Below are 17627 nucleotides of genomic sequence, written 5' to 3'. Positions count from 1 at the left end.
GGAAAGTGTGAGGTGTGAGCCCCAGGGAGAGGAGGATGAGGAGGAGGAAAAGGAGGAAGGGCTCCCGGTGTGGAGCAGGGATTCCAGGCAACCCTGGAGGACCCCAGGCAGGAGCAGGTGGGTCTGTCCTGAGGGGACTCGGGCTGGAGCAGGGGAAGTGTGAGGAGGAGGGAGCCACAGAGAGGAGCCCTGAGGTCCAAACTGTGACCCCCTGCTCCCCCTGTGTCCCCACTGCTCGGGGAGAGGAGGCTGAAGAGCTGGGAATGACAGAGTGACACTGAGCCTGGGGAAATGGGCCAGATGGGATGACAGGGTGGTTTCAGTTTTGCCTTGTTCTCACCACCCACCTCTATTTTAATTGGCAATTAAATGAATTTTCTTCAAGTCAGTTCTGGTTGGCCATTGATGTCCAAATAAGTGGCCTCCCTGTCTTTATCTTGACTCAGGGCCTTTTCCATCTCGTTTTCTCCCCAGTTTTGCTGAGCCCGGGCAGTGAGGGAGGGCTGGGTGCTGGTCTGGGTGCAGCCAAGGCCAACCCTCCACTCTTGCTTTGGTAAATAGTGCCCCATGTCTCATTCTGTGCCTCGTCCTGAAGTTTGGATGTTTGAGATATTGGCATTGTTTGACTTTTTATTTAACCTTTCTCCTCAATATTTGTCATAAAAACGAAGTTGTATTCAAATTCCAGGGCTAGCAATGGTTCTTTTTTCCTGTGGTGTTCTGGGATTCAAACTCAGTGAATGCCCAGAAAGGAAGGATCTCCTCGAGGTCCTCTGGCAGCCCTATCTTCAAGCTGGTATGTGCTTTAAGACCACTTAAGAGATTGTATAGTCAGAAAGAGCTTAGGTATTGGCCAGGTTGTGAGACACTATGGGATTATTTTTCTTCCTTTAAAAATAATGACCCAATACAAGAAGTCTATAGAGTGACTTTAAACAATTATGCAAAATGCTTTATATTCACCTAAAGTCCATTGTCATTGGTTTTCTGTAGTCTATATCCCTGTCTGTAATCTTTTCTGAAAGTGTAATGCAGTTTTTAAAGAGGCAACAGAAATGAAATGTAAAATCAAAATAGTGAGAGCACACAGGTAACTGAAAAGTCTGCAACAGCAGTAACTTGAAGAGCAAGTAGGGAATACAGAACAGATTGTCTGCAGAAAAACCTTTCACTTGCAAATATATTGTTCAGAGATGTCAAAATCTGAAAAGTTTACTTAGCAATTGCAAGTTTTTGGTGAAAATCTCTTAATCATGTATTTTATCCTGTGATTTGTGCAAAGTGAATCTACTGGACTCAGAGAAGGAATTTGAAGCAAAGTCTCAAACCTTTGTGCTTTGGGACAATTTTCTCTTTATGCCAGTTTTCCTAGATATTTTAAACCCTTAATGTAAAGTGAGACAGGATTATTGACAGCTACTGTTCAATTAAAATTATCCTTAGCTATACTGTTGGTGCAGCTCATATACTGTATGACAGTCCTGGTACTTAGTAAGAAATGTTATAGTTTGGTTTTTCTACACTTTTGCAGTAGACTGAGGTTGAATATTCTGCAAGTATTCAGTGCTAAGCATAAAGATGTACTCAATACCTGAAACCACTTTGCCAGGAGAGCCTTTCGAGATCCTGGGCTATGATGAGGAGGATAACAAGGTCTCTATTGCTGCTGCTCAGATTGTGAAACTGGGTGTGCATTTGATTGATCACAAAAGGTTCATGTCCAGAGTGTTTTGTTTACCTCCTACATCCCCAGTTAGCCTGGTCAAAACCTCTCCATCCTCTTGAAAGTGCATATTCATAAGATTTGTTTATGAATTAGAGTTCCACAAATATAAAACTTGATAAGTTTTCCCCCTTAGATTGAGAGACATTTCTTCCCAAAATCTGTAAACAAGCCAATAACATCGAAACATCTGAGGGCTCTGTTCCGAAATGGACACTCATAATGTGCTTTTTATTATTTTTCTTTTCCCCCCAGTGAAATTTGATGACTGCAAGGGGAATAACCAGTTGAACTTCGAGGTCTCTAACCCAGACTTTCGGGTGGAAGGCGACGGGTCTCTGGTTGCACTAAAGAACCTCTCAGGAGCTGGCACAGCCTTGTTCGTCCGCGCTCGCTCCGAGCACGCCGAGGATACGGCCGAGATTTTCATCGCTGGAGCAAACGAAAAGCACGGGGCACTAAAGGTGAGAGAAACATAAAGGACTAAAAACAAGGACCAAGGAGATGCTGCTAAATATATACATGTGCCATCTAGGATTGTAAGCAGTTTTAATCTGTTTGCAGAGATCAAAATCATTTTTCAATCCAGCTGTTGCTGTAACAGTTCAGCACTCGATTTAATTCAAGATGCGAATTTTCCGGGTTTTCAAAGACGTGTTACATCTTCAGGTGCAGATGCTAAACATTCCTGTAGAATTGATTCAAATGACAGAGCCCAAGTACAGAATTGACTGGTTCTTCTGGTGTATGTTGTGCCAGGTAGCTACAATTTGGCCATAACTGAAAATGTAAAATCATAGTTTAAATGTATAATTTAGAATTTACAGAACCTTCACGTTCACTCCAAGTCTAAGTATGTGGGAATGAATTCTATGCTGTGAAATTTAAATTTTCATGTAGGTCTGCTTATCTGACATTGTTATGTGTTAAACTGTATAAACATCTACACAGATAACAACACATATTTACACTGTCTCTTTGCACTGGTGATTTTTGTTCTGCTCTGTCCACTGTGTCTTTTCATTTCCACTTCTGAATGTCAGTGTAAAACAAACCTCATGCTATGGGGCAAAAAGTGCTTCACAAATTGATTGAATTGTTTTCTTCACACCCAGGAAAGTAACAAAAGGAAATGTGAGATAGTCTTCACTTCTGTGTCTTGGCATTTAGGAGAGAGGTAGGAAGGGCAGTGGCTTACTAGAAAATTAAGCCTGGTACCTTTACAGACCTATAATTTCACAGAAGCATAAAGAAGCCACGATAAAAATGATTGATCTGTTGTCTTGATTTGGTATTTAGATGTTCTGTTGCCAGCATTCTCGTTATTTTTCCAACAATATGTTAGTATAACTGAAGTCTTCCATTAAAAAAAAACAAATTAGCTTTAGGGGAAAGGTTGAACTAACTTCTGAAAGTCTGTGACTGAGGAAAGGTTTTGCTCTGCACTTTAAGCAGCACGTGATGTGAATATAGATTGCAAGCAGGAGAGAAAGTACCAGAACATGGAACTGCAGAAGGTTGATCAGAACACTGAAATGGGTTTTAATTTTATTTAAATATGCTGTTTCTTCACAAAATTAAATTTTGACACAGTCATGCTTGAGAGAGTCTCTTAGGTGGAGGAGCTGTGAGTTTAGGACCACAGACTGCCAAATTCAGAGTAGGAAAGCTACACTTGTAGGAACAAGCTGGGCACTTGGCTGTCCTGTGCCTCAGGCTAGCAAGGCATGATCCTTCTGGTGTATTCACAGGAACATTTAAATGATTCTGTTTCCACCTCAGGTTCTGAAATCTTAGGAGCACTTTCAAAATTGGGATTCTCATTCTCCAGTTAGAAGTTATGGAAACCACAGAGAGGTTTGAGACATCTCTGACAGGAGGTCTGGAGTTAAACTTCAAGGGATTGGTTTATGTGTGAAGATCTGACTCTCTGAGAATCATATTCTGAAGCTTTATTCTAGTTTTCTCAGGGAAGCAGCCCTTCAATGTCTCTGAGGGGAGATAGACTATGGAAGTTCTAAACTAGGGGAAATCATGTCTCATGAGTAGGAGTTAAAAAATGTGTATTTGCACAGACCATGACATAGCTTTGCCAGTGACCTTTACGTCCTGTTTGGGTTCTGGGTTTTCTCCCCTCAAAATGTTCCAGCAATATTAATTAATACCTAGTGTTGAGATCTATCTGCAGACTGCATTTGAAAGCCAAGTCTGATTTGGCCCCACTCCTGGATTCTGTTCCAACCACTTTCTGCTGCTTCAGACAGAGAAAACCAGCCTAAATCTGGCATATTCTGCCACTTGCCAGTCTTCCCTCACAGGTGACTCCTCAAAGCAGTATCACATCCTCTCTACCTGCATTTGTCACATTTTTAAGGATTTGATATTCAGCTCATAAACAGTTGATTACCCTTTTAGGATGGTGATCCTTGGTTGTCTGAAGTGCCATTGGGAGTTACATGATGCATTACTGTGCCCTGGGAAACCCATCTAGTGAGGATCATCCCCTTCTTCAAGGGAATATAAAGGTCTTTGAGGCTGGTTGTCCTGCTCTGGCCTCAGCCAGCACTCTGTAGCTGTTAAACCGGTATTTTTTCCCCAACCTTTTCAGCTATTTGCCTGTTTTAAACACAACACAGACAGTGTTGTCTTTCTGTTTGTCATCCTTGAGAAGGATATAAAGACTCCAGCCTCCTATCTAAAGTGATTTTATGATAAATTTGAACTTAATCCTGTACTTTTGCAGTCTAAATGTGTCAGCATGGAAACAGCAGAACTGCTCCATCTGTTTGTGCAAGGAGCCTTGGCTAAGAAATGCTCAGATGGAGCCTTAGTAATTCAGCATATTTCTGTAGGGTTAAGATGAGCACATGCTAGAGCACTGCTTAGCATTCAGTACTTAGAGTACAGTACCTTGTCTAATTAGGGGATAAGTAGTTCTTAAGTATTTCCCCTCTGCCAGCAACTGCCATTTCTTTTCTGAAAGCATGTAACCTACATCTGTGAAATCCCATTGTTAATGTTTCTAATTGCAGATTCCCAAAGTGTTTGGAAATGGCTCTCAACGATGATCTCCGATGTGCTGACTGGCAGCCTGAGCCAGAACAGAGCATAGTTCCTAAAACTTTCTGATTGCTACCAGCCATACTTTAGAGGAATATGGGAGTTATTTAGAGGTGCAATCTGGAGTGTGCAGAAAAGCTTCTGGTATTCTAGGGGTGAAGAGGTGTGGTTCTTTCCTACTAAAGATGGGGGAAGATTCCAGCTGGCCTCACTGATCAGTCCTATGTGATTAACTTACATTAACTTCGAGGCCATAGTATAATGAGTGGCTGTTAGAATAGCACTTACTGTTTAACTCCATTATTTTCATCTAAAGGACACATTTCCTTACCCTTCTACCACAAGCACAATAGATGTGCAGAGCCTGCAGCTTTCTAACAAAGGGTGGCCATGACTGCAATATGGCAAGAGAGGTGGTTCCTCAGCATCATCAGCCAACTTGGCTGCTGCTCTCTGATCACACAATGTTTTGCAGGGTCTGGTGACAGAAGAACAAATACAACACTACTGCTCTTCCTGATGTCTGGATATTACTACAAAATAACCTAAACCCCATGAATCTCTGTACCTACAGATATGCAGACATGCTACAGAGCAAAAATCTGTCCATCAGATTCCAGTTAGATTGCTTTCTGCAACCTGCTGGTTCACCTCTTCCTCCTATGATTTTGGCCAGATATACTGGTCTCTGTCTGTCTTGGCAGAAGAGAGTATTCCCAAAAATCTACAGTCATTTCTGAGGGGAATGTAGAGTGTGAGTGCAGAGGAGAGCTGCCCTGAGCCTGTGGAAGGTGTAACATCACTCTTTAATAGTTATGTGTGTTCACACTTGAGCCCTCAGGCAATCAGAGTGCTCAGTGAAAGAAGGGAAGTTCCCTTGCATTCCCCATGGAGTGGAGCTGGAGAGCTGGGAACATCTGTGCTCCTGCTCTGCTCTACCCAGTGCTCTCTGGATACAGCCCCACACAGCCGGGACTGCAGTGCTTGGTGATATTAAAGAAGTGTTTTGATTCACCCAGGATTCCCAAAATGAACTTTGGGTGCATTCTGAATAATTCATAGAATCGTTAAGCCTCAAATCCTGAATGGAAAAATAAAGCACTCACAACCCTAGCTGGGAACAAACGGGCTGAGCCAATGACTGGCAGCAATATTTATTTATATTTTGGGCGTCTGTCTTGTCCAGTCCTTGATCCTCACTTTATTTTATGGATGTAGGAGGACAACTGAAAGCTGGAAATTCCATCACATTTGGACATTTTTTCAGACATTAGTAGATTTATGTATTTATTAAAGGAGCCAGTTTTTGTGGAAGACAGAAAGTATAGCCAGCCTTTTGTAGAGCCTCATAATAAATGGGGAGTTCCAAAAGGTAGCAAGCTGGGAGTTGAACTGTGTCCTCTAAGGCTAAATAAAATGGTTGTCTGCTGGTCCTTCTCCCCCTCTGAAATCTAATGCAGGTTTTAATGAACATACCCTTAGTATACCGGGAGCTGAAAGAAAGCCTTGGGAAACAGTCTGTCTCTGCCTTTTTCTGTGTGTTGGCAGGTGTTTTTTTTTTTCTTCTTTTTCCTTCCCCACAGCAGAGGGAGTTATTTAGGACCTTTTTTTGTTACACCATTACAGACACAGGGTGAGGGGTGGAGGGAAGTGAGATATCAAGAGTCTGGCACCAAAGCAGATAAGAGGGCAGGCAGATATTTGGAAATTCCAGGCTGGTAGTAACTTCCCTGTATGGTGCTCAGCAGTCTGCCATACAGAAGGATGAAATGATTAAATAGAAGCTGTCAAACCCTCAGGACAGTTTTTCAGGCACAAGATAGAAAAGGACTAGGAGAAAGAAAAGCAGAGATAAGAGTGAGGAGCACACCCTGAGACAGCATGTTGCAGACAGAGTTTAAAACCACCTCCAGCAGCAGCTCAGATTGAAGGAAATGGAGTTGCCCTCGTCCTGCTACTCTGTCCAGTGCACTTTGTACCAGGCAGGGGCTGGGCAGACAGGCTGCTGCTGCTTTTTCCCTTTGTCAAACCGTTGCTTTTCCTGACTGTGTTTATTGGAGCAGGGACAGGAGCTTCAGCAGCCTGGCCAAAAATTTCCTCAGCCGCCTTGCAGCCCCAAATTCTGATTCCTCCCGAGTCGCAGCCTGGATGGAGATGTTTGTGCCAGTTGCTTTCTGCCTGTGCCTCTGTCTCCTAAAGTATCAAACAGAAATAATGAAACTAAGCTCCTTGGATTTAAATGTTAGCATTTCTTATTTGTGCCTTGCTCTCTGCTTTATCCCCAAAGGATGGAGATTGCAAATATTATGGATACGAGATAAAAAGCGCCCGGAGCCACAAATCCTACATGTGTGGCTTTCTGCCTCAGAACCGCTGATAACGGATCAATAATCTTATTATGAATCAGGATTCTCTCATGGAAAAAAAAAATATTTAGGCGTGGAAGTGTGAATAGTTGAGCTTAGTCATCTGGCAATCCAATAAGTTATTTGGAAAATAAGATCAAGAATCAGCCTCTCTGATAGAGCAGGCAATCGTTCCCATTAACGTAGATTAGCATTTTTTCAGTTTAGAATAGAATTCCAAATAGGCTGAAAATGACTGTGCAAAGTCTGAAGATGGACTCCAATATGAGATATTGACAAACAGGCTCCAAGAGTTCCGTGTTATTAGATTTTGCATATAGCAGTTGCTGCAGAAAGCGCCGCGCCGCATAAATAAAATGCCATGTTTTGCATTTAATTTTAAGGCACAAAATAGAGTAAGTCACAGGGGTGCATCAATATCTACGACAGAGTTATGAGTTATTATACTGATCAAAACAGTGTATAGAATATCAGCTTCATAAAAGCCACAGAGAACTTTGGATACGAGGGTGTCCTTCAGGCATATAAAGAAGGATTTTCTTACAGAACAAACAAAAGAAAAGTAATTTTATCACTTCTGTGTTCAGTTTGACAGGGAGTTTAACATCCTAACATTCTCCTAGACATTAAGTTATTAAGTTGTTATCACTTGTGTTACTTTTGTTATCTCACCGCAAACACATATTGACTTGGAATTTATGCATTAAAAACTGAGGTAATTTAATACCTTTGTGTTGATGGCATTTTGGTAAATGATTTTTCCCTGCTTTAGCCATCCTTGAATGGATGCTATTTTTTTTAACTTTAAAATCTGCAATGCTACATTTCAGGTTTCACAGAACACATCTTAATTAATGTCAATGAAGGCAAGAGCTTATTCTTGTCAATGGGTCATTCTGTAGTATCATTTAGCTACCTTTTTGATTATATTTTTATAAAAATCCTCCATGCAGACTACTTGCTGTCAGGGAAACAACAAAGAGATCCTTTTATATAAGAAATCTCCTTAACCATTCTTTTCCATAGAAATTCCAGTCACTTGCTATCCCTTTTTATCCTTCAGCCAGATCCTGAACCTGCTGAAATGATGAGATTCCAGCAGGCTTCAGATCCAACCTGGAAGCAGGAGTTGTGTCTGGCAGTGCTGTGTGGACAGGGCTCCCACACCCCTTTGCTGGGCAGTTTCTGGGTGACCCTGTGAGTCCCATGGCACAACAATTCTGATTTTCTATGTATTTCCATATATTTCCTCTTTTTGCTGAGCTCCACAGCCTCCCCTCCCCTCTGCTGACAGGCTTGTGCTTCCTCAGGCCTGGGCTGAATTTATCCTTCCAGCTTAACACTGCAGATTCCCAGCACCAAAGAAACACAGGTTTCATATACAGTGGCTTTGGAGTTTGCTCTGACAAAGATCCATTTATCTGGGAATTATTATGGTGCCAAGAGATGTGGCAGTTGCCATAGCAACAATTACATATTGTGTTGAATGCCAGAGTAAATGCTATAAAGAACAGGGGCTACTGGTGGCTTTCATTAATTTAATGTTCCCTTTTTCGGACCAAGTGTGACTCGTGGGTTTATTCACTGGATGTAAAAGTGCTTGGATCAAATGTGTGGGCTCACTTTGCTTCTCTTTCCCTCAGTGAGCAACTGCAGCATGTAAATGAGGAGTACTTGGTTATTTAAGGAGAGAAAAATGGTCTTATAGACTGGAAATGTGAATAATTGACTGTGAAACAAGGTGTTAACTTCTGTGAGCATTCAGTGCTTTTCTCTCTGAGTAATCTACATTCACATTTTATGTGAACCAGGGATGTATTTATCCAGGAAAAGGGAATTCGTGCCCTTCAGCAGCAAGCAGAGCTTAGGCAAGTATCAGATATGTTTAACAGTGATTCAGAGGTGAAATTTAGATTATTTTTGAAACAAGCCTTGTTAATTATTTCAAAGTATTTACAGGCTGATGTAAAGTGACAGGTAAAATTCTTTGTAATGAAAACTTTTTATTAAAACCAGCTAAAATCATAATTCCTTCCAGCCCTGAGCAGCATTTAGGCTGCTCCCTTAGTTCTCCCTGCTGCAACAGGTACTATAGAACATTTTCACTATTCCTTGGTGTGCTTCTGCTGTAAACTTAAGGCTTTCATAAACTCTCAGACCCAGATGCAGTTCTGGAATGCAACCAATTTTACTCTATTTTCTTTAAAAACACACTCAGATCTTATCCTCCATCCAGAAGACCTAATGGCAAAGCTTCCATGAATCTCAATGAGAGCAATTATTCAAGGATTGCTGAAGAACTAAAATTCATCCTGGCACAGAATGTCAAGAAAATACCTATTTACCTCTTGGGCCCCAAACATTTTTTTTTTCTTTTCGAATTTGAATGGTAGATAAGTTGTGGAAAGACATTTTGAATTGAATGAACTTCTCTTTATGATCTATGACACTAACTCTCCTTTTATCCATTAAAAAAAAAATCCACTAAATTTTGTGGATTAGTGATAAACCATCGTGAACTTACACATCATTTTTTCCAAGTTTTTATTGTTCTGAGTCCAGCCTGAAAATATTCTGGGATAGACAAAACCATACCAGTCCTATGCATTGATCTTCAGAGACTGATGGGCTTGTGTGGAAATTTGTGCCACTGATGTGGGGCACGTGTAAAGAAACCCTTTGTGAAAGGTTTAGATTTTTAATTTATTGTAGTAAATGAGGATATAAGTAGGAAAGCAACAGGCTAAGCATGATTTAGTAGGACATTAAGCAAGATCATAAAGGATAAGTAGATGTCTCTTAGGATATGTAATGTCTTTCATTTAGAAAGCAGCTTTCATCCTGTAAGATCCTTAAAGTGAAACTATTAAGTACACAGAGAGAGAATGTGTGTGTGCAGGTCTATATACATCTGTTAAGAGAGGTATTTGTATAGATATCTTTATTTTTGATACTTATTTCATAATACTTTTACACCTCAGGATAGGACCAGAGTCTTTTGGAATGAGGAATTTGGGAAAAGGACCTGATGATTTTGATATGATGCTAAAATTGCCATGACAGCCTTCATGTCCTCAAATCCATAATGAAAAAGAGATGTCACAGACACCAGAAGAACATGTGAGACTTATGGTACAGAAAAAAAATTGTCCTTTTCTTCCATGGTAGTTCTCTCCTCCGGAATGCAGGAATGATGCAGTCGGTGTATGACAACTGCCCCAGTTCCACCTGGGAGGCCTCACATTTATTAAGGACCAGAGACAATTCCAAGAGGAAATCAGACCAAGTAGTGTTCAAAACTAAGCTCAAGGTTCCTTTTTTGGTGTCAGAGACACAAAATATTGCTGTTTTTTCCCCACTGTAAGCTTTTCCATCAGCTCACAGAAGCAGCGTGGAGTTGAGAAAGAGCCATGATAGGGGAAATTATTCACATGAAAAGATGATTCCCTGAGTAAGAGTTTAGTCATTTCTCTCCATCAGAGGCCTCAATAATAATCCCTAATGATTGCCCCAATAGTTCCATGCTGATTTTCACAAACCTGAAGGAACATTTATTATGGTTATTATAGTAACACCTATCTCAGCACACATCTTAAGCATTTAATGGAGCATCACAGGATAAAAATCTACATTTGTCCTCCCCCAAGAATTGATTCTGCCATTGCAAGGACAGATGGCTCCTTTTGGACCTAAAATTCCTTATTTGTTGAGCATTACAATTTTGTTTCTTTTACCATTATTCCTTTGCATCTTATTTTGCAGCCAGATTTTTTCCAGTACCTGGAATAATGTGGCAAGTTGAAGAATGACAGAGTGAAAGCTTAATATAATTTGGTATCTCCATAATAAGCAACTCTCCTAATGCTTACAGTCACCTAGGAGTTATTAATCATCCAGCTTCTCACTTATATCACACCAAATAAAACTGAATAACCTTTGCATTAAACAGTTGATCCATACTAGAATAGTTTTACTAGTTAGTTTATACAATTTCTCCTTCTTACTGAGAAGGCCCCTGGGGTGGGGATTGCACAGGAGGAGAGTGGAGGGGCAGCAGGTTGATTTGAACTGGTCCTACTATTCCAGTAACTAGTTGCTGCTAATAATTTTGGCACTGATAACATTCCTGAGTGTCCTTCATCACTGTTGAACTGGCAGGTTCTCCGTTAAGGCAACTGGCAAATGGTTTTACTGTAGGCAAGGAGAGACTGGATTTGGCCCCCAGCTTCTTCCCAACCTCACTGTGGCTGTAGTTTGGGGCACAGCAGGAAACAAGAAGTTTCCTGGTGAGTAGGAATAGATATGCTGAAATATTTTTAGCATTTTCTCTGGTAACTGGCTTGAGTCAAGTTCTAACAACAGAGTCATTCAGGCAGCAGCTGGGAGCAGATACACCTCAATTTACCTGCAGGTCAGCAAACATCCTGCTGGCTGGTGGTGTCCAGTCCTTGTTGGACTGTTTGGCTGAAGTCCCAACTCAGCAGGAAAGTGTCTTGAAATCATTTTGTCTTCTTTTTCTTTTCCATCTCTAGAATTACCTCGTGGTTCTGAGATAAATGAACCACGGATCTGTTATGTGCAAGTTTTCAAGACAAGGAATGGACTATAATGCTTTTAAAATGAGAGTTAGATCTAGCTTTTGGTGAACCAGCCTTCCTGTGGACTAAGTTGTGTGATCTTAGGGCAATACTGTAAATACTTCACTTGATTTAAAGGCTCTCCAATAGTATCAATCCCACTGGAGATCTACTGAATATTTTATGTGGCCAAGCACCTTGTTCTACAGTTAATGTCAAGGCACTATGCAAGAACTGGTTTGTTTTGTTTTGCTTCTTAGATGTGATCAATCATGTTGTAACATAACCTGTGTGCTCACAGATGGAAGTTTAGAATCTGATTTGTGTGTGTGAACTCTGTCTTCAGATTACTCATCTCTCCTATCAGTATACCTTTATAAATTACAGGATTTTATGGTGCTTTAAGGACTTTGCTAATAAGGAACATCACAGAGTTAAGCATTTTCATGTCCAATTTATCTTTTTTTAATTCTTCTAGAACCTATTTGGTGCTGTATGTTAACATATTAAATATTTGTGTGGTTTTTTTTTTTTTTTTTACAGTTTTGCTTTATAAGGATTTATCCCTTAATCACCTGGAAGATAGAGGATAGTACAAGTTTTTTTTTTTAAATCAGGAAGACTGTACCAGACTTTTGTTCTCAGATACTGACTTAGAAATTCTTTCTATATGGATTTCAGGGGTGTGATCCCATGAAGTACTAGCCTGTTCTAGGAGTTGATTTTACATATATACTAATAACAATGTGCCTTAGTATCACCTGACTTTTTTGACCCACCCCTAAAAGAAATGCTAGTAAGAAATCTTTTAGTGTTTGCACTGCTAATAGTTTCAAAGGCTGTGTCAGGATGCAGAGGGTTTCCTTGCAGCACAGTGGTGGTGGTGAAGCAGCACATCACCCTGATGAAACAGGGCACTTGAGTGCTCTCCTCAGTTGTATCATTTTATTTTGGATATTGTTGAACTCACTGACAAAAAAAATCCACTAAATTCAAAATTCCTGATTGGCTGACAAATCCTGGGCATTGAAGTTTTCTCTCTGCACAGGAAGAATATTCTCATATCTGTGGCTTTTTTCTTTTCCCTGGAGATGAAATAAAAATTCAACTACTTCTGTTTGATGAGAGACTAATGACTGCTGAAAGACTGTGTTGGTGACACAATCCCTGGTGGCACCAGGTCACCCAGTGAATGTGCTCCAGTGTGACAGCATCTGGCAACAAGAATATTCAGACTTGATCTGTTCTTACTGGATCATCTTCTTGCTGCAAACTAGAAACTCTTGCTGTAGATTAAGATGATTATTACACTAATATTCTGTGTTTGCTTTGGCAGATGTTAATCCTGCCAGCCCTTTGCAGCAGAATTGCCTGCTAGAAATTAAACCAGATTGAATTTTTGGTTTAGGAGTTGGGGATTTCTTTATTTGTTTTGGTGCTGTCTCAGTCAACAGCCCTGGACTCATTCATTTACTGTCATTGATTGCATCAAAACCTGAACCTCCACGTTGAGAGGTTCATTGCAACTGTTCACATGGATTTCATCTCCAGCTATGTCTGCAAACATTAATTATATACTAGTGTGGAAAATCTTACAAGAGAGACTTTAACACGTGTTCTGCTCAGTGCTTACATTGTAGTTTTGTTTTGAGAAACATAATAAAGATATAGGCATAGGTATAGGTTGGGTTTTTTAAATAAAAAAGAGGAACAATATGTGACAATTTTTCAACAAAGTCATGTTCCTGTAACTTAATTAAAATAATAACCTTATAATTTATACAGTTGGTTGTTCTATCCACTCTGTTTCAATAATGGCTGCAACTTGGTACCGAGAAATTTTTATTTGTTTGTCCCTCTTTTGGTTTTCAGTGGATGTGAACTGTATCAGCAGCAGGTCAAGGGAAAAGCTGTCAGCTCTTCTGTGGATAGTTGAGGCTCTGTGTCCTTATCCCTCAGGGAGCTGAGCAGGGCAGCTTAAAGAACTTTCTGACTTTATCTGCAGATGACTTTATTTTCTCTGTGCTGCTGTATTGTGTTGTCCTACATGGTTTTCTCTCTTCTCCTCACTCCCAACCCCCATCTTTTTGAAGCTGATATGGTCATGAAAGTCAGAAAAGTCTCTTACGCTTCATATTGACCCTCAAATCAGGAATTCAGGAAAAGGGAAAGGATGTTAAAACTTCAGTTTAAAGGTTAAAGGTCAAAGGTAGGGAAGATTTGGCTCTGAATTTGCCTCACATCTATAAATCTCAAATTCACTGCTGCCAAAGCTACATGGATGTGTGAGCAAAGACTTGGAGCTTTGAGTTACAAGGTTGATTTTAGGCAAGATTATTCACAAACCCGTGTAATTAATCTGTCATAGGAACACACAGAAAGCAGAGCACCAAATGCAATCCCCATTAAGGCAACAGGAGTCGTTCCACCGACTTTAATGAGCTTTGAATCTACTCATAAATCTGCTGTGAGGAGTGTCCAAATCAAAATTTATTTGAGGGTGACCTTGATGTTAATTGTTAGTGCTCCCATGTTGTTTAATCACCGGGAAAACCGAATGCATTAGTGGGACCATCATATGGGATAGTCCCTTCTATTGGACACTATTAGCATCAAGTTGATATATGTAATATTAATTGTGCATAATGTTAGTGGGTAGTCACAGTCTGCCAGTTATATTTTGTGTCTATGAAACAGGGGGAAAAAAAATCTGTTCAGTTATTTTTAATGTCGCTTCTGCCTTCAGCTGAATCCCTGCAAAATTAATGCTTTTTTGATCAGGCAGCTCTTCAGAGGATCTCAGAAGTTTCACATTTATTCAGTGGCTTTTAATCCCAGATTTTGTGTACTGACTGTAATTACTTTAAAATTATATCTGAAATTTGTAAATAACATAAAGCAGATTCTGTTCAGTCCTATGATGCTGATTAAATTTAACATCTGCCAGAAAAGTTCAATCATCTGTATCCCAAATGGAAATGTTTCCTTCTTTAACATGTCATATTTAATTCAATTAGAGGAAAAATATGGGAGGTATATTAGAAGTATAAAAGGGAAAGAGTTCCTTTAATTTTTGTCTACTAAACAGAAAAGTAGCTGGTTTACTTGAGGGAAATAATTACTGTAACTTCTAGAGGTATGAAAATATGGGATAGTTAGAGGGTTGAGAGGGGGAGAAATGATTGGTTTTGTTTAATGGCTTTCTGAATTCCTTGTCAGGGCTGGTAATTATTGTGTCTTTCCTTTTTGTTGGCACTCAGAGCATTAGGCTGCACTTAGGACCATTTCATTAATGGAAAATGTGTTTCTGAACAATTGTGAATTAGATAAGTGACTTGATTAAGACTCAGTCTTTAAAACTATAAAATGAGAAAATAGCCTGAATTAATCTTGACTTTAGACAACAGGAAGATAAGATTCTGGTTTCCAGTGTAAGAGTCTGTGTTTAGAGAAATGGAGAGAGCAAAACCATTCTGCATTTACATGATTTCTCCTTCATTTTGCTGTAGTATTATAGAAGCACTGAGAAAGACTGTGGCTTTAGAGCTTGTTCATACATGCAGTAAATCCAGTGTCTGCCCAAAGAGCTCCCAGAAAAGAACACAAGCTGGACAAAAGAAAAAGTGTTAATTCTGACAATCTTCACTTTGATACCTCTCTGCCCCCAATTTCTGTGTGTAAAGTGGAGATACTCAATAAGTACATTAAAGGAGAGATATTGAGATACAGGGTAACAGGGACCTTTCCCCTTTTGCTGGCAGAGCCCTGGTGATTTTGAAATGAAGGCTGTTCCACTGGCTGGGTTGGTTTAACTCCATTCCAGGCCACCTGCTTGGTGGGTGTCAGCTCAGCTCAGCTCCAGGGGGCACAGGCAGTGGCTTCTTGGAGCTCTTGCCATGGCCTGAGGTTCCCAGGTGGAGCTGATGGGCTTTGTTCCTCTCTGGAGAGTAAGAAGCAATCCAGCAGACATGGGGATATCCCAGCAGATCTTTGCCTTTACTTCATGCTCATCTCCAACAAATTTCCTCTGGCCTTTGGCACCCCATTATTATAATTATTATCTAGTCCAGGAAGACTGATTTGTAATCCCTTCTGATAACAGTGTGATTTACATGCTGAGTTCTGTGGAAGTCATTTAGCAGATGTCTGTCTCTCTCTAGACATACATGGATGTGCTACAGAGATTTTGTGCCAACTAATGAGTATGAATGATACATTCTAAAATGCTTCTTCCATTTATTAAGCTTAATGAAATTTCTTAAAATATCTGAAAACAAACAAATGAAAAAGGGGGTTGGTTAAAAAGGTTTAACTTTTAACACACTGTAACTTTTATCATGGGATGACAACTAGCTTAATTCACTGTAATAATTCTACTAAAAAAAATGGCATTACTAAGCATGTTTTTCCAGCAGAAATTTTCATTTTGATTCCCAATATTTCATATCTGACACTGTTCTAAATGAGAACAAGGCTTTCCAGTTGATATTGATTTGCACATCATTTTTTTCATTTCACTTTCCTATTCAAAAGGAATCAGTGCTGACAAGTTAATGAACTCCAGCTACAAATACAGAGATAAGCCACAGGATAGGTTTAGTACCTGCCTTGTTCTAATTATGGAAGGTTTTCCTTAGGTGACTGTTTCATGTTCACTACAGGGAAACTGGAATGCTCTGTTTTATAGTAACTGTCAACAAAGCAGACATCTGGAAAAGTGATATAAAGAAGGCTATTTATAGGAACCTTTAAGCAAGTCTAAATCAATCTCCTCCAGTATATTTAAGTTTTTAATATTTACACATGGAATACAATTACTTCAAATGAAAGTACACTGAGCCCTAAGGTTCTACATGTAGTGAAGATCCATAAACCCACGCTGCATTATATCTTCTATTTTTAAATTAACTTATTGTATAAATTAATAGCTTTGGACAGAGTAGTAGAGACCAGAAATGTAGAACCAGCTCTCACAATTTTTTCACTGAACTCGTTTGCAAATCTTTTGCCCCTGATACACTCTCAATGAATATATCTGGTGTCTAGGAAGTTATTCCAGTTTCTGTTTTGCTGTTGTTTTACAGACGTAAACTGTTGAATCTCATCCAGTTAATCTTTTGGCTGATATCTCCTGCTGCTGGGAGTTATGAACTGGTCAAATACAGTTCAACCTCAGAAAAAAAAAATCTTAAAATCCTGGGGTCTATTTGGTATCCTTATGGGTAGATCTTTCTGCCTGTATGACTCGAAGCTGCTTCCAGAAAGGAAGAACTGTAAAACAGGGTAAAATGAAGCTCTGCATTGCCTGATGCCAATCTCTGTACCTGAAGTACCTTTGGTGCTGGCAGAGGATGAACAGGCTGTGGGATTTATCTGTGGTGTAGATTTACTAGAAGGGAATTCTCCCTCAGGGAATTCTCCACCACCTGGGAATTTCCTGCCAGACCCTTTCTGCTCTACCAGCAGCAATACAGACAGTTAACCTGATCAGGAAATTTGGCCACTAAGGTCACTTGTGCACTTTTGGAATTAAAACCCTTGCTCTCTGAATGTTTAACATGAGTAACAAACCACGCAGAAGTGGAGTGATGGTAGAGAGAGAGGAGCCTTGTAAATCAGGGAACTTGAGAAGCAAATTTCTGTGGTGACCTTAAAAGGCAGGGAACGGGGTGTTTCATACTTTCCACCATAGTTTCCCTGCTCAGAACAGGGTGGGGATGGTCATGGCTTGCTGCCCAGGATTCCACGTGCAGGCCCTGCCAGGCGTTGCTCTGGCAATGGCAATAAACTGTTGCCTCCCAGGAATACACTGGGGGGGTTTGGCCAACCAGGCAAGTGGCACAAACACAAGCTCCAAACTCTACTTTCAAAGCTGTGCCTGCACAGTATGAGATGCCAGTC

The 17627-nt window shown here is 40.2% G+C and overlaps 1 protein-coding gene across 3 annotated transcripts in view; it reads left to right on the top strand.

The window, feature by feature from the left end:
* Positions 1–17627, top strand: part of CDH13 (cadherin 13) — a 446130-nt gene that overhangs the window by 150343 nt on the left and 278160 nt on the right. For all 3 annotated transcript variants that reach the window (XM_051801744.1, XM_051801745.1, XM_051801743.1), the window contains one exon: positions 1979–2187. In XM_051801744.1, the coding sequence (XP_051657704.1) occupies positions 1979–2187 (209 nt within the window). The remainder of the gene's footprint in view (positions 1–1978; positions 2188–17627) is intronic.

The sequence above is a fragment of the Manacus candei genome, unplaced genomic scaffold (genome assembly GCF_025592945.1).
Source record: "Manacus candei isolate 608988 ecotype Guabito, Panama unplaced genomic scaffold, ASM2559294v1 h1tg000053l, whole genome shotgun sequence".
Lineage (NCBI taxonomy): Eukaryota > Metazoa > Chordata > Aves > Passeriformes > Pipridae > Manacus > Manacus candei.
Note: the sequence above shows the minus strand (reverse complement) of the source record. Positions and strands in the feature narration are given on the sequence as shown.